Genomic DNA, 24,308 nt, shown 5'->3' on the forward strand with positions numbered 1-24,308 from the left:
ATAGGACACTGTTTTATCAGCCGTCTGTATCTGTTAATACACGCATGGTAGACGCATAACCTAAGCGCAGCTGATGTCATTGTTCAAATAAGATGGTCGATATCCGGTACAGTAAGTGTACGCTATGGTGTTGTATATATCGAGATATGTGGCATGATTAACTTCGTAATAAATAATTGAAATAATAGTTAAATTTAGTTAATAGCGACAATAATCTTTATTGAAATTATATATCTCAATCTTAACTTCAAAAATCTTCAATCCGTGAATACATCACGAATGGCAACAAGTATTTTTATTTTCATGAACTGTGTGGGGTTTTTTACCAATATGTAGCAGAATAACCTTAAATAAGATTTTTTTTTACGACAAAGATTGACAAAGATTTTAATAAAACAGGTCCTTATTTTTCAGGACTTGATTTACGTATTATATGATTTATACTAACCCTAACTCGGTAAAAACTATATCAAATGCGACTGTTAAGTTAAAGGCCAGAGGATGTATGAGTAATATTGGCCCAAGAGCATGGAACCCTCTGGTTAAACGCTTGAATAACATTATATTGACTGCGACTGTGAAGGCAACAGGTTGTATGAGTTATACCGGCCAAAGAACATGGAACCTTCTGGTCAAACGCCTCATTACCATTATATTGACTGCGATTGTTAAGTTGAATGCAAGATGTTGTATGAGTTATACTGGCTAGAGAACATGGAACCCTCTGGTCAAACGTTTGGTAAACATTATATTGAATGCGACTGTGAAGTTGAAGGCAGGATGTTGGATGAGTTATACTGGCACAAGAACATGGAACCCTCTGGTCAAACGCTTGGTAAGTAGTATATTGACTGCGACTGTTTAGTTGGAAGCAAGAGGCTGTATGAGTTTTACCAGCCCAGGAACATGGAACGCTCTGGTCAAACGCCCTGTTAACATTATATTGACTGCGACTGTGAAGTTGTAGACAAAAGGTTCTATGAGTTTTACCAGCCCAGGAACATCGAACGCTCTGGTCATTCGTTCCAATTACATTATATTGAGTGCTCAAGAACACAGAATGCTCTTGCCAAATTAAGTATAACTGTAAACTTTGATGTGGGATTTTTCAGGCGTAATGCATGCAACGTCCTCTCATGAAATTAGCAGGTATGATTTATTTGATGAACCATATAAATCTAAAATGTACGGTGAAAATAAAAAGATCACACACAAATAGAAGACCAAAAAAATCAAAAAAACAAAACCCCCAAAAATCAACACGCTAATACCAATAAGTGTGCGTCTCCCAGGCGTATTTACCACATGAACCGATATATCAGAGGCTCCAGACAGTTTTCTGCATTTTCTGGAGTCAGCTTGTGTTGTGTGTACGTATTATTTCGCAGCATGGAAAACACAGGCATTTTGTGCTTTGGGGTTATCCTCGTGATTTGTGCAGGTAATTTTGTTCGGTTTTTCCTGTCTATACACAGTTATGTTGATATGATAAAAATAAGGTAATTGAAAATAATATTATTTGAGCTTCATTTATAAGAGTTATCATTTTAGCTATATTCTTTGTCTGTTTAATTTATAAAAATACAAGACTACATACAAAACTGATCGGGCCATTTAAAAAACAAGCTAATCACATGATTATCATGCGGAAATGTAATACATGTGAATTTAAGTATGTTCTGTAAGAAACAGTTACATTGTGTTTAGATTGCAGTTTCGGCCAGTCGAGCTTTCTGAATCAAACGACTCAGTCGCTAGTTTGTGCTCTTGGTCTGAGAATCATAAAAAAGATTTTGTACAAAATAAACAAATATTCCACTTTATTTTTTAACATTTAAAATGTTTTGTTATTTCAAACACCACTGATTACCAACAAGGTATGAAGATTTGAAGATTTAGGATTGAGAAGTATGTACGAATATGAGCTAAAATCCCGACGATTCTTTTAAGAACATTATAATATGCTTGGTATGCAAGTGCAAAACAAATGGATCTCCAAGATGTAATAGTTCAACAAGTAAAAACTAGTCGTAGTTGTGCATTTTTTTTCTTTACAACATGGGCTATGATGGCTCAAGACCACAGTTATCTGCCCCCCGTTGACCAAGATCCGGATGTGAATACAGAAACAAAGAGTGCTTGTGTTCAAGTATCAATATTTTATTAAAATTGAATGAAAAAGAAGCAAAAAATGTTCTTTTTGCAGAGAACTTGACTGAAGTTGACACTCTATTGCAGAAATTGATAGTTTTCAATGTAAATATTGGAAAAATCATAGCTTGTGGAAGTCTGAAAATTAGTTGTTTGTAGCCGATTGACTCCCTGGCGGAAGGGTTATGTATTTGAACTCAATTTTGACAGTCGGGTCAATGGTTAACATGGTGTTTTCTTGTGATTATATTTTGTGTCTTGAATTGTTCTAGAGATGCCATGTCCTTGTTTTTCAATTGGGGTGTGTATAAAGTCAAAAGCCAGGTTAGTGTCTATATGAAACATATAGTAAAAATAACTGTGGTCTCACGCCTGATATAGAGGAAGCTTTTGGAGGGGTGGCCTATTTTAAATTGTTATAAATTCTTAATTTATACAGCTATCTGGTTGAAATTTGGCCAGTCGACAGTGCTTAGCCATAGAATATTGGTGTTTGAGTATGAAATGTGAAAATCTTATATTACATAATATAAATTAATAATATATAATTTTCTTATATATTTTTGACATTTTTAAAAAAAACTACTTTCACTTTCAATTTAATGTTTGGAAATAGTTCCAAATGATGGTAACTAATGAATGAAAGCCTCACTTTCAATTCCAAAGTATAAATGGAGGGATTTTTTTAACATAGGAAGCAGACCCAGGAGGAACTGTCTGTTGAAGACCCCCCCCCCCCCCCCACCAAGCTGCCCACCAGAGGCCAAGCTGTACTTGGTGTTTGCCAACATGCTGTAATTTGTAAGTACTTCAATATAATATATTAGAAAATGGTATCCAAACTGAAGTACAAAGTGAGACAGTTTGGTCATAAAAGCCCATTGAGACTGTTTGTTCCATTCCTAAATGAATTTCTTTCATGTTGTCAATCATTTCTGGTGTGGCTTTAATAATAATATTATTTTCTAATGAAACTGCTGACTTGTATCAGTCTTTGGTCTGTATTGTGCATCTATTCACACATTTTGTTTGCTCTTTTAAGCAAACATTACAATAATTGCAAATTCTATAAGCAATTAAACAAAACTTACTGCACATAGGATGCAGAATGATGTTTTATTTAGTGTGCATATGATTTTCAGCTTATGGACAAGAAAACATATACTTTAACAATCACAGCAACACAATGAGATCCCAATTTTAAAGAAATAATGCCACCTTTCATTAATTCATTAATTCATTCTATCAATCATTCATATATATTCATTAATTCATTCATTTATTCAATTTATTCATTGAAAAACTTGACATTTCTCAAGGCAAAATAAATAAAAAGTGAGCAGCTTTCATAAAGAATAGAGCCTTTTCCCTTAATGCATTAAAAAACACAACCTTAATACAGTATAAATGTTTTAAAAACCCTAATTTATTGCTTATTTTAATAGCGAGCCTGGTTGCTGTAGCCACAGAGGAATTTTCAAGGACAAGAACCAGTGCTGGTAAAACTGTGGTCTCTGTGGTTTTCCATACCGGCTCTCGGCAAGGATTTTCAAGAAAGGAATACCATCTCCAAGTAAGAAGAAATTCTAAGCATGTCTGGTTTGAATGCTTGCAAAATGTATCTGGGTACTCAATAAGATGAGGTTTACCTTTGAGTTGTTAAAAACTGATTGCAAAATGTCCAAAAGACTATATATTCTATTAAATTTGTCCTGAAAATCTTTGAATTCATGAACTTTTCTGCATATTTATCACATTTATGACTATATTAAAGGTTGTGTATGCCTCAAATGAGTGTTTACAGGCCTTTTTCAAACTTTAACAGTAGTGGCAGATAGTTTTGTTTGTGTAAAACATTGCTTTTGTGTCTTGCTTGCAGATCATGATGTGCCAATAAGCTCCAGTTAGCTGCGGCCTTTTCCCCAGGCGGTAGTCCTGCAATCTGAATCCAGGAGATGCAGCTCTGAATCCAATATTTCAGAAGAATGAAGATGTTAGTCAACTCTGTAGTGCTTGTTTGTGTGTAAATGATTCCAATGAGTGAGATTTATAGCAAATCAGGTGTAAATAAGCATCTTATAGACAATAGTGAAGTGCTGTACTCTGAATTTAATGCCAAATCTAGCCTTCAAAACAGATTCTTAAAGTAAATTTTTTTTAAAAATGGGCATAATAATGCTATCTCTGCATTTTCTACATCATGTAGCCACCTCATACATGAAAACACTAGCAGTTGTCATGAATCTTTAAGTTTTGGTGTGTTTTTTGCCATTTCCTTTGTTGCGCCATTTGTCCCGGAAGCCAACAATTTGGCATATAGTGTTGTTTAGACTGTCTATTAACACATTATCACTAAATTTCTTGTGTTAAACTGAACAGTTCTGTTACCTTTGTATATAAGTGGACCAGAAAAGCAAAATTTTGACAAGTTGAGGCATTTCAGTTGGGCTCTATGTCATTTTTTATATAAAACACTAAGCCGATGAAGTGGAAAAACCTTATTTTGCTTAGAAAAAATCTTAAAAGAGTAGGCAGGCCAGTTTTGTGGTGCTGTTCTATAGACACCATTAAAAGCTACAAGGAAAACTTTACTTGGTCAAATTATTCCAATGCATAAGGAAATAATGGCTCTTCAAAGGTTTGCGGCTTAACATTTGAGGGAAATGGCTGTTTCTGCTTTTTATGAAAATACCACAGGTGCTAATACTTGTCTCATTCATTTAGTGTTTGATATATCATTGCCAAACTTTCAGTATGTGTTGCATATAGCCTGAAGCTGAACTATAGGAGTTTTGAAGTCTGTTTCTGAAAAAATGTTGCTTAAATAGGCTCAAGACCACAGTTATCTGCCCCCCGTTGACCAAGATCCGGATGTGAATACAGAAACAAAGAGTGCTTGTGTTCAAGTATCAATATTTTATTAAAATTGAATGAAAAAGAAGCAAAAAATGTTCTTTTTGCAGAGAACTTGACTGAAGTTGACACTCTATTGCAGAAATTGATAGTTTTCAATGTAAATATTGGAAAAATCATAGCTTGTGGAAGTCTGAAAATTAGTTGTTTGTAGCCGATTGACTCCCTGGCGGAAGGGTTATGTATTTGAACTCAATTTTGACAGTCGGGTCAATGGTTAACATGGTGTTTTCTTGTGATTATATTTTGTGTCTTGAATTGTTCTAGAGATGCCATGTCCTTGTTTTTCAATTGGGGTGTGTATAAAGTCAAAAGCCAGGTTAGTGTCTATATGAAACATATAGTAAAAATAACTGTGGTCTCACGCCTGATACAGTTTTTTTACCGACTCAGAGCTACCTGTGTTATTCACACCGGTTCGTCGCGGCCGAACCCGGCATGCGTTCCTTAGTTTTAAACGTGGGTGGTAATCAGTCACTAGGTAAACAACGCGGCTTGATTTATTTTTGGATTTTTTTGCTCCCATTTCCACCCATGCGTTAGCTGATAAGCGCTTGCAGGTCCAGATGTTCCAACACCTTGTTTATAGAATTATAATCAATAAAGGTTATTGTCAGGATTTAATTTAAATGTTGTATAAAACGGCATGTTCTAAAACATGGCCTGGCCTTGCCTGCTGACGGCATTTTGTGTCGAGCCAGGTCGGGCCAGGCCAGGCCAGACCAGATTATATACATAATGAGAGTTTAAGCTCTGAATATACTGAACACCATGATACACCTTTATTTAAAAATAAAACTGCTTGAGTATGAAAACAATCGGAGATTTATTTAGATGTAGTTTAACTAAATACATAATTAATTAACTTTCTCATACAAAAATCAGGTTTTCAATTGAGCTATGAATGTAGTTTTGAACAACTTTTTGTTCAACTATATGAACTGTAAGATGGATTTTCGACATCTTAAATAAAGACAAAACATAAAAATCATCACAAATATATATATATATATATATATATATATATATATATATATATATATATATATATATATATATATATATATATGTATGTATGTAAATCTTGAGTTTGATTTAATGATTCGATTTTTAAACCCAGAACTGTGCACTTAATTAAAAACAAAATTATCCGATAAGTGTTAACAATGTTCCAATGTATTCAATTAAACTACTTTTTAATCTAAGTAAAACTCAGAAAAAAATCATTACATTAAACATGCAATTTCATTTTTTAATAAAGGTATATCATTGTGTTCCAGTATATTCAGGGCTTGTACTCTCAAAATGTATAAAATATGGTCTGGCCGGAAACAAAATGCTGAGTCAGGCGGGCCAGGCCAGGCTAGGCCAGGTTTTAGAACATGCCGTATACAACTTGGGTAAAGTCTTCGAAGGATTTATTTTGGTGAGTTTGCACACATAACTGATTTGATTGGTTAATTGTAAATATTGACCGGTCAATACACATTATGGCTAGCTTTGGTCATACCCAAGTATTAACCAGTATTACTCCACTGCTTGCAGCTAATGTATACGAATGTATGATGCATAATATTGCCTTTCCAAATTATAATAGAATATAAAGGATAGACATCCAGTATACAAAATGGCAATCGTTGTTTTCTGTTCTAATGTCTTTTAATAGCAAACGCATTCGCTTTTTAGACTATCTGCGCATGCGCGCAGGTATTCTTAAGACCGCAAACTCCAAAGAACTACTTCTTTTCATGTCGTTTTAACCCATTTTTTGTCTCAATGCGCTCTATCTTTAGCAGAATGACGTCGAACCATAAAAATAGATTAGTTGTTTTCCAGTCCGAGTATGAGTTCTTGCTTGTTCGGCTATTTCGGCGCTGTATTTCTGTATTCCGGCGTTTTATTTTTAGCAGAATATAACTATAAATATTTTTAGATCGCTATATTTATCAGATTAATGTGGGTCAAAATAATGGAGGCTCTGGTAGGGAGGTAACATAATGATATTCACCCTGAGTTTAGCCAAAGATGTTCCAGAAATTATTACCGACCGCAAGTGTCCCATCGCCTGCATGGTTTGTTATTATAACCTGACGTGACCCTGAAGCACGCTTATTTGTAAGGGTGTATTTTTTATATTACTTTTATGAGATAAGAAACAAAAATGAATGTCTGAGTGTCAAAAAAGTTGTATCTCAGGCTTCGCGTTGCTAATGATTCAAATACTATGATTTGCCTGCTATACAATAACAAAATACTAGTCATTCTATGATTTTAGGCGTTTTTATTTCTTATAAGATGTTTTCATTTTTTTGCATAAAAGCTTCGTTCCGGTGTATTCTTGGCATAGTTTTAGACATAAGGCTTTAAATTTATATTAGCACATATGCCCTGATACGACAGTGAGTTATGCATACGTTTGGTGAAGCAAAGTAGTTCGGATTAAACCTGTAAAACATCCAAAGAGTGCGAACCATTCATAACAGCACTAGTACTATTTCTACACCGATACTTATATAAAACATAAATAACATGAATTTATCAATAAAACTTGAAAAAGCACAATCATATTCTCATTCTTAGAACAGACAATTTCAGATAATTTAAAAATAGTTTCAACTACATTAACTGACCGTTATTCTAAACATAGTTTCTACATACATTAACTGACCACATGTTTGTCCAAACCGCGGGAAAACGACCATCTTATAAGCTCTGCATTTTGAAAGGAATAATTGCTAAAGTTGTTCATAAAATCAAATCATTTTCCTTAAACAATTAAAACGTGTATGTTCATAAAACTGGTCTTACGTGTGATATCTAATCAAAGCACCGAAAAACCTTTAGAAGCGATTGAAAGGGGCAGGCATTATATCATTAAATACATGGGGATTGGGGGATACGTCGACTGAAGTGATAAGCTGTGAATTTTGAATGGAATTATTGCTGAAGTTGTTTGTAAACAAATGATTTTCCTTTAACAAAACGTGTATGTTCATAAAAGGAAATGATATATATGATGTATCATACTTTCCTATCGTATGATATCTAATCAAAGCAACGAAAACCCTTTAGAAACGATTGAAAGGGGCAAGCATTGTAACATTAAATACATGGGGATGGGGGATTGCGACGATTGAAGTGACGTTTACATAGACAAAATGACACAAAACGCCATAAAATAGACATAGATATGTTTGTTTCCTCGCCCAATCTGGGCACAAGCGCTCTTGACCCTCGGCACAGTTTTCACATTTATATATGCGCCCTTCACCGATTCCCATTGTTCAAATAAAATTTGCACCTCTCACATATTTGCCCGCAGATAGTCCTCTAGCGCATTCGCGCTTTGATTTTTTTACGAAATCCATGCACACATCTGTTCGACTAGGCCTGAGCATGTTCAGGAAACAATATTAATATCGACCGAAGTTTGGAGCGTATAGCAAATCTCATGAGATGCAAAAATGAGTTAACGTAATTGTGCATTCATGTATTGCTTCAAGCCGGAATCTTTAGTTTTTCCTCAAAACATCAAGATAGCACTGCGAATGTAGGAATATGTAAAGACAGCCAATGTGTTTGCAAGATAAATTTATCTTGGCAAGTTAACACATGCTGGGACGTATACGAAAACAGTGTTTGGTTAATATCATAATGCGCAAAATTGCGTCTTATTTCCGACGGTAGATTAAATTGAAAATGTTGAGAATGCTTGGATTTCATTAGGAAGTCCTTAAGAATAAAAAAAAGATTATGGAGGAAAACTGACAGTATTTAATACCATTAATATGGCTGTTTTTCTTAAAGTTTATTTCTAGTCCAGGGAAATTGCCTCCCAAACTCTTCATTTTGAGAAAAGGGCTTATCAGTCCATAAAATTGAACCAGTCTATAAATCACCACTCAGCATGTCATCCTGCTAGGCTATTTACTGTGTGTATTCCCAGATGTTTCTTGTACTGACCACTTTCAGTATATTCGCATGGAGTTTGTCATGAATGAATAACATGTATAATCAAAGCACTGACAGTGCTGAACGTGTTTACTATACTAAATCGGTTCTGGAAAATACGATGTACAGCTTGGTTCTTAAAAACATGTGTTAGAAATTTAATACTAGCTGGGCAGTCAGTAATTATAACTCTGTGGCTTGCTTTAGATCATTATCACAGAGGGGTTAATTAACACTGGCCCTGGGTAACCTTTATCAAAATGACTATTTTAAGCTTTCTGATGTTGAATTAAGCGTGTCATTCCGTTGTGTCATTGGTAGTAAAGTAAGACATAAATGACTGGTGCCCCATATCATTGGGTTTTCATTTAAAAGTTTAAAATTGATCGATAACAAATATATTAAATAAATAATAAACGGCTAAAATGTATGAAACATAAAATATTGCAGTTTTTTTCTGAATTTTAGCTGAAAGCGTACGTAAAACGATTTCTTGGCAATTCTTCATGTTCAAAACAGCTTACGATAGAACTTCATAGATTGATAGCCTCGGTCCATATACACATTCGGGGGCTGACTGGCCGGTCCTTATAATGTCATATGACCCACAGTGGTGTGTTATATTTCTTAAATTGCGTTAAAGTGATCAGTAAATATATCAGTTTTTATCGGTTTAAATCTTTAATACTTCCTATTGGAAAACACAGAAAATAAATTGTTGATTATGATAATGCCTCTGCTCACTTCAGAGCAATACTATTGACTGCTACGTCGATTTTTAACACTTCAGAGCAATACTATTGACTGCTACGTCGATTTTTAACACTTCAGAGCAATACTATTGACTGCTACGTCGATTGTTTACATTTTCCTACGAATGAAGACTTTAAACAATGATAACTTCACTGTTTCTGCACCATTTTAAATGAAACATGGCGCAGCCTTAGCCGCTTACAGAGACCTGCTTTTCGGTTATTTTCCTAGATATATATTTGGAGTTTAGTTTCTTAAAACACTTCAACCAACCTCCTCCACAAAATGGCCGTCTGACGGAGAACTGTCAGAACATTATTTTAGAAACAGGTCTGTCGAAAGGTTTGATGAAACTAACCACCCTTTCAAATCTGGTAATGCAATAAAGGCTTGACTATTTAAGCGGAATGGCTTGCCCTTTGTCTCATTTAAAATGGTGAATAGAAATAAAAATTATCTTTCTTTAAAGTCTTCACTCGACGGAAAATGTTGCATGCATTTACCGCACTTAAATGGCTGTGTGTCTGCGTCGCATTCATGAAACCATTTATTTCGGTAAATACATAGTGATAACCTTTGACAATTACTTAGCCATTAAGCATACATATTACCAACACTGGCTTCTATTTTTCAGATGACATTCAATTTTTATGTGATATTATGTTGCAATGATAGAATATTATCAAAAGTTCAAATACGAGGTAATGTAATAAAAATACGACAGCATATGCTCAATTTAGCCGAAAAGCTGTAGTACTCTTTCTTTAAATACGTTTAGCCTGGATTCACCACATTATGTTCATCTTTGTTCAAAGCCATATGCTGTTTGGTGAGTGTACATACATCTCGATATCAAGATTGTCTGAACAAAATGTTTATTACTTAAATAATGTAAGCGAGTCCTTTTTATGCTTTTCAAATATGGGTACGTTATCAACAGTCTACAATTGCACGGCATTAGCCGCTATACAAACCTTGACATAAGTCTTTTCTTCGGGTGATATAATTATTATTACCCTCGCGTGGGTCAAAAATAGACATTTATAATTTCCAATAGTCGACTTTTTGCATAAATTGTTGGACCAAACTTTCTCCCTTGTGAAAAAAAATGATTGTGATCTGCTTAACGAACTTGTTATTTAATGTGTCATTAATTGTAAAGGTTTCATTATGAATGTATCAGTTAATTCGTTAGATTAAAAATCCGTGATAGATGACGCAAAAAAAAAACTAAAAAAAAACTAACGTTATAAAAGCGCCGGAGAAAATAATCACCTTATAGTTGTTAATTATGATCTTGTTGATTCCATTATGTTATCATTTCTTTAACAATAGCTTGCTGATAAAATATAAGATTGCAGTTTTTCATATGTACGTTCGAAAATTGTACGAATACATTCGGAACTCCTCGGCCATTTTCTCGAAAACAACTTCGTCCGTATATGGACGGTTTGAATACTCAGAAATAAGTCCGCTGCAAGTAGATCGCGTAGTCATTAAATTAAGCAGCTGAAGTTAATGACTATACTCTTGGCAATCTTAATTATGTTTGCAATAGTATTCTTCACTGGTAATCAATTTAAAGTTAGTTAAATGAATATAAGCTAAAACACTACACTTAATTAATGAAATAATTTAAAAAAATACGAACTACGTCTACTGATGTACCGGCATACATCCGATGTTCTTTTCGATAAAAGTTGCCGAGAAGCTCCGAACGGAACAAATAATGAAAGTAACAAGATTTACAGCACATTTTGATAAGCGCTTACCACCTTAGACTTGGGTAATCAGATATGCAATTTTCAGACTCGCGTTCTATGTGACAGTATCATGTAAACTGGTCAACACGGTACTGTCAGTGTGTGGCAGTTTGAAAATGTCCATGATGGGTATATGAGAAATTAACATAGCCAGGTCACATGTTGTATAATAACATATAATGCTTACCCTCGAAGGTGGCAACCCCGCCTAACGCCTCGGATGACATTAACGTTTTCGGGTTAATATTATCTGCTATAACCGTCAATGTAATTTGATATTTATATCATGTTAACACGATGATACCTGTTTAAATAATATATTGGAACGACATATCAACTCATTTTAATGTTTAGCTCCCGCGAATGGATAACTTTTAAGCTTCCCGATCGAAAAAAACAACAATATGTGATGTGATCTTGCCAAATATTTTTAGGTTTCTTGTAGCATGTTTCCGACTATCAGAAAATGGTGCCTTCTGTGTGATTACAATGATCAACTCACTTAAATACAAATGATTTTGCAGTGGAAACTCATATGGACTAAAGAAGGTTCTGGTGGCTATATTCTACATAGAATGTGACTCATTTAGTATTCATTTTAGGGGTTTTGTTTGTTTGTTAAGGATAGCTTGATAGGTTTTTGTACTAAGGGTTGAATCTGACCGTTTTGAAGTCCCCAATTAATATAAACAATGCCCCCCAAAACACATGACATTCCCAAATTTGCTCAAGAGCAGAATAAGGAGGATAAAGGAGAGAAAAGCAAAGAAATGGCCGTTCAATATGTGAACTTAGAACGTGCATCTGTGTGCCTGTGTTAAACCTAAATCAAAATTGCAACAAACAATTTAACATAGTTGGATAAAGTGACCTTTAATACTATCGCATATACACTATATGTCGTGTTTGTAGTGTTTCTATTATGTATTTTGTTAACGTAGTTTACAAGAAACTTAAATGATAAATAAGATAGCAGTTTATGAAAACACATTACATAATATACAAGTTTATAAGATAAGCAAACGCATTTAAAAAGAAACTTTAACATAGTATGCAAGTATAATACTAGTTTACAAACTTTAAATAAAATAACAATTTGGTTAATAAGTGAACTTACCATTATTTGTTAAAACTTTAATATGATCGACAAACAGAAAACAGTGTCTACAAAAAAGCAAAAATAGAAGAAAGAAATAATATCGTTACGATTTGCATGAGTTAAAGATAAATATATATTGCATATATTTCGTGTATCAAAATAATTGAGTCTGAAAATAAGTCATCATGAACATTGACTGCGCAGAATAACTCAGTATACAGTGCAAGCCTTTGAACGCCCATAGAAAATATTTATATGTCATAACGTAATTTCAAAGGAAAAACACGTTTTGTTTCAGGAACAACTCACGGGATTGACTGTTACACATGCAACTCTTTGATGGAGCCAAACTGCGAAGATGACTTTAATCATGCCGGTATAACGGTGGAGAGTTCCTGTGCCCAGTGTATGAAGAGCAAGGGCAAGGTCAGGGACAATCAGGGTATGTATCTAGATTATAAAACTTGTGTTTAGCAAGGGCAAGGTCGGGGACAATCACGGTATGTATCTAGATTATAAAACTTGTGTACAGCAATGGCAAAGTCGTAGACAATCAGGGTATGTATCTAGATTATAAAACTTGTGTACAGCAATGGCAAAATCGTAGACAATCAGGGTATGTATCTAGATTATAAAACTTGTGTACAGCAAGGGCAAGATCGGGGACAATCAGGGTATGTATCTAGATTATAAAACTTGTGTACAGCAATGGCAAAGTCGTAGACAATCAGGGTATGTATCTAGATTGTAAAACTTGTGTACAGCAAGGGCAAGGTCGTAGACAATCAGGGTATGTATCTAGATTATAAAACTTGTGTACATCAAGGGCAAGGTCGGGGACAGTCAGGGTATGTATCTAGATTATAAAACTTGTGTACAGCAAGGGCAAGGTTGGGGACAATCAGGGTATGTATCTAGATTATAAAACTTGTGTACAGCAATGGCAAGGTCGTGGAATATCAGAGTATTATCTAGTTTATAAAACTTGTGAACAGCAAGGGCAAGGTCAGGGACAATCAGGGTATGTATTTAGATTATAAAACTTGTGTACAGCAATGGCAAACTCGTGGAATATCAGAATATGTATCTAGATTATAAAACTTGTGTACAGCAAGGGCAAGGTCGGAGACAATCAGGGTATGTATCTAGATTATAAAACTTGTGTACAGCACGGCAAAGGTCGGAGACAATCAGGGTATGTATCTAGATTGTAAAACTTGTGAACAGCAATGGCAAACTCGTGGAATATCAGAATATGTATCTAGATTATAAAACTTGTGAACAGCAAGGGCAAGGATGGGGACAATCAGGTTATGTATCTAGATTATAAAACTTGTGAACAGCAAGGGCAAGGATGGGGACAATCAGGGTATGTATCTAGATTATAAAACTTGTGTACAGCAATGGCAAACTCGTGGAATATCAGAATATGTATCTAGATTATAAAACTTGTGAACAGCAAGGGCAAGGATGGGGACAATCAGGTTATGTATCTAGATTATAAAACTTGTGTACAGCAAGGCAAAGGTCGGAGACAATCAGGGTATGTATCTAGATTATAAAACTTGTGTACAGCAAGGCAAGGTCGGGGACAATCAGGGTATGTGTCTAGATTATAAAACTTGTGTTTAGCAAGGGCAAGGTCGGGGACAATCAGGGTATGTATCTAGATTATAAAAGTTGTGAACAGCAAGGGCAAGGTCGTAGACAATCAGGGTATGTATCTAGATTATAAAACTTGTGTATAGCAAGGGCAAGGTCGGGGACAATCAGGGTATGTATCTAGATTATAAAACTTGTGTACAGCAAGGGCAAGGTCGGAGACAATCAGAGTATGTATCTTGATATAAAACTTGTGTAAGTATTATTTTACTTTCGCATGTTGTTGTTGTTGTTGTTTTTTGTTAATGTGTCCTGTATGTAACACAAATTCTATTATTATAGCGCGAGGACAAAATAAAGAATGTAATGAAATTTTGATGTGATTTTCAAAAGAAATCTGATGGAGCATTAATGATACATGGAACACTGTAAAAGTTGAATGATTGACTAAATTCCACCAACATTTCGCTATCATTTAAATACAGAGTAAATGTCAAAGTAGATGAAAATTGTTAAAAATAAGAAATTAAAAACACCGTGCAACCAGCGTTACCTAGCAAAGTTTTACCAGAGGTACCCAGCCAATCTGACCAGCGTTACCAAGCAATTCTGACAGGTCCACAAAATTATATTCCTCTTTGACTGTCTTGCCATGTTATGGTGGTTATGGTGGTGTTTTTCGCTATTGATTAACCTTTAAAGCTCGTGGATCATACTTGCCATATTTAATGACGAGTTTTTCCCGAATGATTTGGGAAACAGCTCATTGTAGATGAAGCCAAATACATACATGAAAACGGTAATAATAGGAGGTCATCTTGAACCTGTCTTTGTTAACAGAAACATTTCAAATTCATGCTCACTTTAGTGAAATTCCTTACCAATGGTCGTGTTTACCTAATTTTGTCAATTTTTCAAATATACGGTGGTTACGTTCAATCATTTTGTTTTTATTTTTGTATATAAGAAACGTAGCTTTTATTCTAACGTTCTATAATTTTAGTACACAAGTAGAGCTAAGATTTCTTTCCGTATATGGTGTTAGGGATCGTGAACCACCAGTGTTAAGGGCCGGCAGCGATGCAAAAGTCGATTGAAGGACCAAAATTTAAAATGTTTAAGAAATCAGTTTCTATTTAGTTTTGAGGTTCAATATTTAACCAGCATGCTTCATATATCCGTTGCAACATAAAAAGCAGTAATTAGGAGTTGAGCATTTTTTTTTACAAAATCATATTTTATAGGATTTCCAATCAAAACACATTTACGTTTTCCCGGAAATGTCTTAATATAAAATGAACATGTTTGTGAGTCAAATTTATTGAAACTGCCCAATCAACAATATCTTGGGGCTTTGTGTTGATTGCAGCTATTCAAAAAAATATATTTGCATTATTGTAACCCGGAAAAAATTTCATACACTACTTTTCATTACTTTTCTGAATAACTTTCTTATTTGACAACATATTATCAAGAACTCTCAAGACATTGTTGAATTGTCTGGAGAATTTTGACATATAAACGAAGTAAAGATTTCGACAAACTTTTTCGAAATAATGTAAATGCTTTTTGATCCAAAATCTGATAAAAACATTTTTTTGTAAAATTTGATTAACATCTTACTACCCTAAAACATGTCGCCAAGAATATATGTTTCACTCCCAAAACGATCGTTCCTCAAAACTAAATTAAAAAAAAAAGGTTTTTGACCTTCCCCACCCACTTTGGCATCGCTGCCGGCCCTTAAATCGTATGCAAATTGGATAATCAACTAAGGAATAAATAGGAAGTCTATTTAGTGGTCTGCAGCCTTAAGCATCAGAGCACATAATACTCGATGTACCATAAACTTATTTAGTGTAGTATTTATTAATTTTATTTTTTTTCAGTGGTAATGCGTACGTGCAGTATGATGGCTCTCGGTAATGATGGTGATTGTCACGAGGAAAGCCGTGATGGTGCTGAGAAGAACGTCTGCTTCTGTAACAGCGATAATTGCAATGGAACGCCGCACATGCGCATTGCATTAGCCACAGTCGTCACTACCGTTCTTATTGCTTTCCGCGTTCTTTAAATGCAATGTTGACCTTTTCGTTTTATGTTGTGTATATAATTTATTAGTAGTGCCTCAGAAATAGTATTGCCATTGATTGATTTACTATCCCAGAACGCCATATTTATTACACTTTGAAGTGAACGAGTTTTACAAAACTATATGTTATGTAATGTATGTGTGTTCTTTGTAATACATTAATCAAAATCATGCTGGAATTATGCAACATTCTATTGTGCCTTTTCAAAGAACATTTCTTAATACTATTTGAAATGATCAGGCATTTTTGTTTTTTCCCCATCTGGATCTAATTTTATGCATTTTATACGCTGCTTTATAATGGAAATCTTGTACTTGATAAAAACATTCTAAACTGAGTTTTGTGTTTTTAATTCAAGTGATTGATTACTTTGGTTTGTCTCCGAAATACTGCGTTGAAATGTATTTTAGAAAAAAAGGAATACAACCGTTAAACATGGTTCTGTACTTTGGAGGGCGTTTTCCCAACAATGGACTTATCTTTAAACTACAATATCATCAATACTTTTTCATCTATTTGTTAACCTGAATCAATATCATTTTGTAATAAAATTAAGATCTTTGACAAAGATAGAAAAGTGGACATCACCTTCCCTTGCCGTATACAAGCTGCATTTTGAAGGTACTCAGAATAGTTAGAACATGTTTTTATTCATGACTTTACTTAAGGTACATGTTAAATAACGAATACGTTTAAGTGGCTCGCCTCGGATACCATATTGATACATTTTCAGACGAAAAGCATTTCCATGAATTGAAACAATACATTTCATCATATCTACAAGTATAACAATCGGGTATTTTTATCTTTGAAATACTTTTGCACTTACGACATACGTATTTGAATTGAACTCAACTAAATATTATTTTATTATAGCACAATTTATATTTAAGTAAGGCATAACTACATGTGGACACAACTATTAACAGGTAGATTATTGGCGGCTTCACAACAGGTTTGGCATTTATCATTATACGGAACAATTATAGTAAGTAAGTAAGGGGAATGTGGTTAGTTCATAAAGTTTTTCTTTTCACTTACTTGAAATACTTTTGCACTAACGACATACATATTTGAATTCAACTCAACTCAATATCCTAATATTACATCACAGTTTACATTTGCGTAAAAGCATGTGAAAACTCAATATTTCATTTGGACACACGTTTAAACATGTTTGCCATTTATCGATATACGAAACAATTATAGTAAAAACGTTAGAGGAATGTGGTTAGTTCATACAGTTTGTCTATCCCTTCACTTACTTGAATTAAGGCACGATATATTGGATACAGTAATGAGATAAAGAAAATAAAACTATTGCATACACAGTTGACTACTCTTTTCAGAGTACATAAGGAAACTATTTTGACATACAACTGTTGAACGTTTGTCGGGATATAAACCCCGAGTACAGAGGCTCAGCATTCATGTATAACATATATTTCCTTGGCAGTATAGACACTCGCTTGTTCAAAACTCATAGATTTTAACGGATCCCACGCTAAAGTTTCCTAAACCTCCCCTATCAAATGTGATATAAGTTCAACGTGAAACCTATTTAAATACTCGGGTCAACCGTCATATTGAGTTCAGTTGAATTAAATGAGTAACAACCCTGCATTGAAAGAGATTTCTGCAACGACCTAAGCATGCATTTAATTTGTTCACAGCCTAAACCTAGTTCTAAGATGAGCGTACTAGATAAGGCGAACAAGTTTCCATAGTAACGGACAGGTGAGCGCCCGGGATACTCCATGTATTTTTGTATGAGCTCGTATCAGATCTATCTTTACAGCATCGAGCAGACAGAACGAGCAATGCATATCACACATTTAGTGTACAAATGAAAGTATCAATAACGCAACAGCAGCCACAATTATTTGTAAAGGTACGACATAAGCCTAATGAATATTTATGTGAAAAACTACAGAAACAAGCTCAGTAGCCAAAAGTTTAAACATAAACCCCGTTTAATGGCACAGGGTCAACGCCAAAGACATAAAAACAAAAAATCACAAACAAGATACATCGAAAAACAGCACAAAACTCCACATACAACACAGTGCATATGTACTATGTTAAAAATAGGTATGTTTATCCAGGATTGTTGGGTATCGCCTTGGAACGGTCAGTAATATTATACAAATTACATATAAAACGCACAAAAATATTGTCACGGTGGAGAACCCACGTGACTTATTTAGTAAAGTGCACGGCAACAAATGTCAACAAGTCTCGATTCAGGTAAGGTTTTTAAAGATAACTTTCTTAATATTTGGAGAATTCTTGTGAAATAAAGACCATAAACCCCGCATTTAAGAGCTCTATCTACGGTAACAAAGAACTTTCTCTAATATCCTAAAGTTTTCCTAAAAATCTTGACCAACTGATTTCTCAGAGTTGAACTCTAAGGCAAAGTACACGGCTTTTGACATATCCATCGGTTTACTTAATGTAAGCCGTAAATAATTCATACATTTTTTTATTTTAAGCAAATTTTTATAGTTTTCAGCGTGTATTGTTTAATATCTAGTTATTTCAAAGGTAAAAACGAACTAAAACCAAATTGATAAAGTACACGGACATTTTAGGATGATAAAGTACACGGTCATTTTAGCTATGTTTGAAAGTAGAGTGCGGTTTACAAACTAATAGATATATAAGCATTTTCTATTCGCGAAGTCAGAATGTATAATGTTTAGTTTTTATTTAAGTTGTATCAATAAGAAAGTCTGCCATTATAAGTTCGATTAATTTTAAATTTGCAGATCAATACAGAATCATACATACATTTCTTCAAAAATCAGATAGTTTTACTTATAAATTATAATCTGGACTGACGGCGAATAAAACATCTCTGTAGTTAGCGGCCCGTTTGTGGTGATTATAAATTTCATGAATGTTCCTATTTTGATGTGATATAAAACAATAAAATAGGCACATCACAATTAGTTATATATATTTCCACATTTAGAGCATATTGTTCATACCTTTCAGGTAACGCTGAATCTTTTATTTGGTTCAATCTGAACAAATATTATCTGATCTACATCAGTAAAACTGCGGTCGTTCGAACAATACAGACAGGAACTCGATTGTTAAGATGGAGGCTCGGAGTTAGATGGGAAACAGCAAGGAGGAATGAGAGCACACTATATTACCAACTTACAGGCTAGGACTAAGACTTGAACATCTAGATTAGAGCTGAGCATGGAACATTAGAATGTTCTAGACTAAAGGCTTAAATGTGATTACAAAATAATTGTGTTTCAAAGCTTGCTGAATTATATAAGATACATGCAGTTAAGAGTTTATAGGACATCAATGGAAAAATGACAACAATGCATCTCTAAACCTTGTGAAAATGTTTTATGCTCAATCCATTTTCAAACTAATTTTACACAGCATTTTTTTCAGTACTGTAAGACAAACGAAGATTTTGAAAGAGCACCATTTGGTAACAGTACGTTTTGCTATTTATCTTAATAAAATGTTAAATTCATCAAAACGTTATTTTAACTCGGCAACATACTGGAATGCACTTCTAACAAGACCATTGTGATCTTTCAAAGTGCCCTGATTAGGTGAGATTCGCCTTAACGTGCCTGCTGAGTCCAGATTTGAGCTTGAATGCTGAGCGACACTGTAGACATTTGTGACGTGTCATTCCCCTGTGTCTAGTAGAAATTTGGTCACTGAGATTGGTCGTGTCACCCAATTTGAACCCAAACACATCACAGGTTAGCTTCCATTGGCCGCTTTCGCGTCTTTCGTGTATCTCCAAGTCTTGCAAGAGCAGTTTTGCCACAATATTTGCAAACGTGCAACTTTGTCTCGCCGTGATTGCGGCACCTATAAAAAATACATGTACTGTCACAAGTTAGCGAGAAATGCTGGCAATGTCAGAACTTGAATATTATTTATAAAAAACACTATTTTACTTCCACGCAATGAGTGTTTGATCGTGTAATCAGCATCATAAAACTAAACGACCCTGTCCACTAAAACACGGACCACATTATTATGTGAAAAACGCAACCCCTAAAAAACGTTGAAAACACAGTCAGACGACGGCAAATCTTAACCTCCACACGAGGGGTGTCATAATAAAAGTATAACTGTTAGTATATTCTTATTTCTCTGCGAAAAGATAAAGCCAAATCTAACTTGTGTCCGTGTAAACACTTTCCCGCAAAAACGATGGCAATTGACCAGAACGCCTTCTGTCGTGGTCTACTAGATGTTTTGTGTTTTTTTGAAATGCCATTCCGCATTCTTTGCATAAAGTCGGAGTCTTTATATTCTGAAATGAAACAAATATCACAAAATTATAAGTATATCGAATGAGCTAGCAATCGAAGACATTTAAAGTAAAAGAAAACTTTTCTTTCTCAAAATTGCCAAAATTATGAGTTTTTAAGCAGTTATGTGTTAATGTTTACCATGTATGATGCATACAAACACGTTTTACATAAACGATACGAAAAAGAAGTGGAACACCCTTTACAAAAACTTCAGGCCCTTTATATGTCAATCGCGAATATATTGTTAAAATACAGGACTGAATTTTAGTGTGATAACACATGTTTCCATGATTCATGAAAATGAGCCCATCATTTAGGCGACTCCGTCGGTCTAACTGTTAAAACGCGTTCATTCGTCCATTGCCACTCCATTACAATGCGTCTTTTCAAACATGAAGCAATGTTCAATAATGAATTTGAAGAAAGGAAATAATAAATATATTAATAATAACTCGTTTGAGCACCAGTCAGTGAACTAATGAGTATATACACAAAAGGTTGTAAACGACCGTGTACTTTATCAAACCTAAAATGTCCGTGTACTTTATCAATTTGGTTTTAGTTCATTTTCGCCTTTGAAATAACTATAAGAAGTTCAACAATACACGCTGAAAACTTTAAAATACATAAAATTTGCTTAAAATAAGAAAAATGTATGAATTATTTACGGCTAAAATGAAGTAAACCGACAGATTTGTCAAAAGCCGTGCACTTTGCCTTAGATTTCAACTCTTAAGAAATCAGTTGGTCAAGATTTTCAGTAAAACTTTAAGATATTAGAGAAAGTTCTTTATTACCGTGGATAGATCTTTTAAATGCGGGGTGTTTGGTCTTTATTTCACAAGAATTCTCCAAATATTAAGAAAGTTATGTTTAAAAACCTTACCTGAATCGAGACTTGTTGACATTTGTTGCCGTGCACTGTACCAAATAAGTCACGTGGGTTCTCCACCGTGATTGTTACCGTTCGGAAAATTGTCTTTAAACTGTTGGTGAATAAGCGTTAACGGTTTGTCGTAAACCTGATACAATGTGTGTATACCACGTGATAAATTACGTCATACATGCTACGTCTGAAGGCAATATTTTGCTTAAAATTAAGACTTAAATCAAAGATAACTTTTATTTTACTATACCATTTTAAATGAAACAAAGGGCAGTCTATGCCGCTTAAAGAGCCCAACCATCGTTTTATTACCGGACTCCACACACATTGACCAACCCAATTGCGTTCATACCCCGATAATGACATCAACCCCGCAATTCATTCCTTAAAACATTTTTGTAAATGTATATGTTTCACTTTGAGTTACTGAGACGCAGCATATTATTAAATAAAATGCTTATTTTCACATTCGTGTGGCCATCTTGGCAGCAATCTTGAATTAAAAACATCTTTGGTCATTTTTTTTCTGGGCACATAAGATATTTTTTTTCTGGGTACATCAACAAAAATGAAACTGATGTCATCATTCCTATACTTCATGCAACAAACAAAATGGCGTTCCTGGGGGCACGAGAACCCTCTTGCCTTCTGCACTGCTTGAGCATATATTGAATATATATATTAACACTTTGCATGCTGGGTAAATTGTCGTCTGCTCAAAAATGTCGTCTGGTTTATTCTAAATTTATTTAAATTTACTTAAAACTTTGGGGATATATTGACAAGCTGTTTGAAAAGCCTTTAAAATCGCCATCAGCAGCTTAAGGGTTAACAATCAGTGATGCATGTTCCTGAGAGTTAAGGTAATTGATGAACAAATACGCTTTTTATTTGATCGTGCACATTGTGATTACGCGTACTCAAGATTTAATTTGATCGTCCCATTGGCGATGACGTATACTTAAGCCTGTCATTTGATCGTGCCATTTGTCGATTATGCTTACTTAAGTCTGTCATTTGATCGTGCCATTTGTCGATTATGCTTACTTAAGTCTGTCATTTGATCGTGCCATTTGTCGATTATGCTTACTTAAGTCTGTCATTTGATCGTGCCATTTGTCGATTATGCTTACTTAAGTCTGTCATTTGATCGTGCCATTTGTCGATTATGCTTACTTAAGCCTGTCATTTGATCGTGCCATTTGTCGATTATGCTTACTTAAGTCTGTCATTTGATCGTGCCATTTGTCGATTATGCTTACTTAAGTCTGTCATTTGATCGTGTCATTTGTCGATTATGCTTACTTAAGCCTGTCATTTGATCGTGCCATTTGTCGATTATGCTTACTTAAGTCTGTCATTTGATCGTGCCATTTGTCGATTATGCTTACTTAAGTCTGTCATTTGATCGTGTCATTTGTCGATTATGCTTACTTAAGCCTGTCATTTGATCGTGCCATTTGTCGATTATGCTTACTTAAGTCTGTCATTTGATCGTGCCATTTGTCGATTATGCCTACTTAAGTCTGTCATTTGATCGTGCCATTTGTCGATTATGCTTACTTAAGCCTGTCATTTGATCGTGCCATTTGTCGATTATGCTTACTTAAGCCTGTCATTTGATCGTGCCATTTGTCGATTATGCTTACTTAAGCCTGTCATTTGATCGTGCCATTTGTCGATTATGCTTACTTAAGCCTGTCATTTGATCGTGCCATTTGTCGATTATGCTTACTTAAGCCTGTCATTTGATCGTGCCATTTGTCGATTATGCTTACTTATGTCTGTCATTTGATCGTGCCATTTGTCGATTATGCTTACTTAAGCCTGTCATTTGATCGTGCCATTTGTCGATTATGCTTACTTAAGCCTGTCATTTGATCGTGCTTTTTGTCGATTATGCTTACTTAAGTCTGTCATTTGATCGTGCCATTTGTCGATTATGCTTACTTAAGTCTGTCATTTGATCGTACCATTTGTCGATTATGCTTACTTAAGTCTGTCATTTGATCGTGCCATTTGTCGATTATGCTTACTTAAGCCTGTCATTTGATCGTGCCATTTGTCGTTTATATTTACTTAAGCCTGTCATTTGATCGTGCCATTTATCGATTATGCTTACTTAAGTCTGTCATTTGATCGTGCTATTTGTCGATTATGCTTACTTAAGCCTGTCATTTGATCGTGCCATTTGTCGATTATGCTTACTTAAGTCTGTCATTTGATCGTGCCATTTGTCGATTATGCTTACTTAAGCCTGTCATTTGATCGTGTCATTTGTCGATTATGCTTACTTAAGCCTGTCATTTGATCGTGCCATTTGTCGATTATGCTTACTTAAGTCTGTCATTTGATCGTGCCATTTGTCGATTATGCTTACTTAAGTCTGTCATTTGATCGTGCCATTTGTCGATTATGCTTACTTAAGTCTGTCATTTGATCGTGTCATTTGTCGATTATGCTTACTTAAGCCTGTCATTTGATCGTGTCATTTGTCGATTATGCTTACTTAAGCCTGTCATTTGATCGTGCCATTTGTCGATTATGCTTACTTAAGTCTGTCATTTGATCGTGCCATTTGTCGATTATGCTTACTTAAGCCTGTCATTTGATCGTGCCATTTGTTGATTATGCTTACTTAAGCCTGTCATTTGATCGTGCCATTTGTCGATTATGCTTACTTATGTCTATCATTTGATCGTGCCATTTGTCGATTATGCTTACTTAAGCCTGTCATTTGATCGTGCCATTTGTCAATTATGCTTACTTAAGCCTGTCATTTGATCGTGC

General features: G+C 34.7%; 1 protein-coding gene and 1 long non-coding RNA gene across 2 annotated transcripts; both read left to right on the plus strand.

Annotated features, from left to right (window-relative positions):
- Window positions 1-1,318: 1,318 nt before the first annotated feature.
- Window positions 1,319-16,662, plus strand: LOC128241528 (protein quiver-like). Its single transcript, XM_052958499.1, has 3 exons — window positions 1,319-1,441; window positions 12,929-13,072; window positions 16,122-16,662. Exons 1-3 carry the CDS (start codon window positions 1,390-1,392, stop codon window positions 16,304-16,306), a joined length of 381 nt encoding a protein of 126 aa, XP_052814459.1. The 5' UTR covers window positions 1,319-1,389; the 3' UTR covers window positions 16,307-16,662.
- On the plus strand, window positions 2,886-4,196 carry LOC128241529 (uncharacterized). Its single transcript, XR_008262383.1, has 3 exons — window positions 2,886-2,952; window positions 3,597-3,724; window positions 4,031-4,196. It is a non-coding gene; the product is annotated as an uncharacterized LOC128241529 (long non-coding RNA).
- Window positions 16,663-24,308: the final 7,646 nt, after the last annotated feature.

Source organism: Mya arenaria, chromosome 7 (genome assembly GCF_026914265.1).
Source record: "Mya arenaria isolate MELC-2E11 chromosome 7, ASM2691426v1".
Taxonomy (NCBI): domain Eukaryota; kingdom Metazoa; phylum Mollusca; class Bivalvia; order Myida; family Myidae; genus Mya; species Mya arenaria.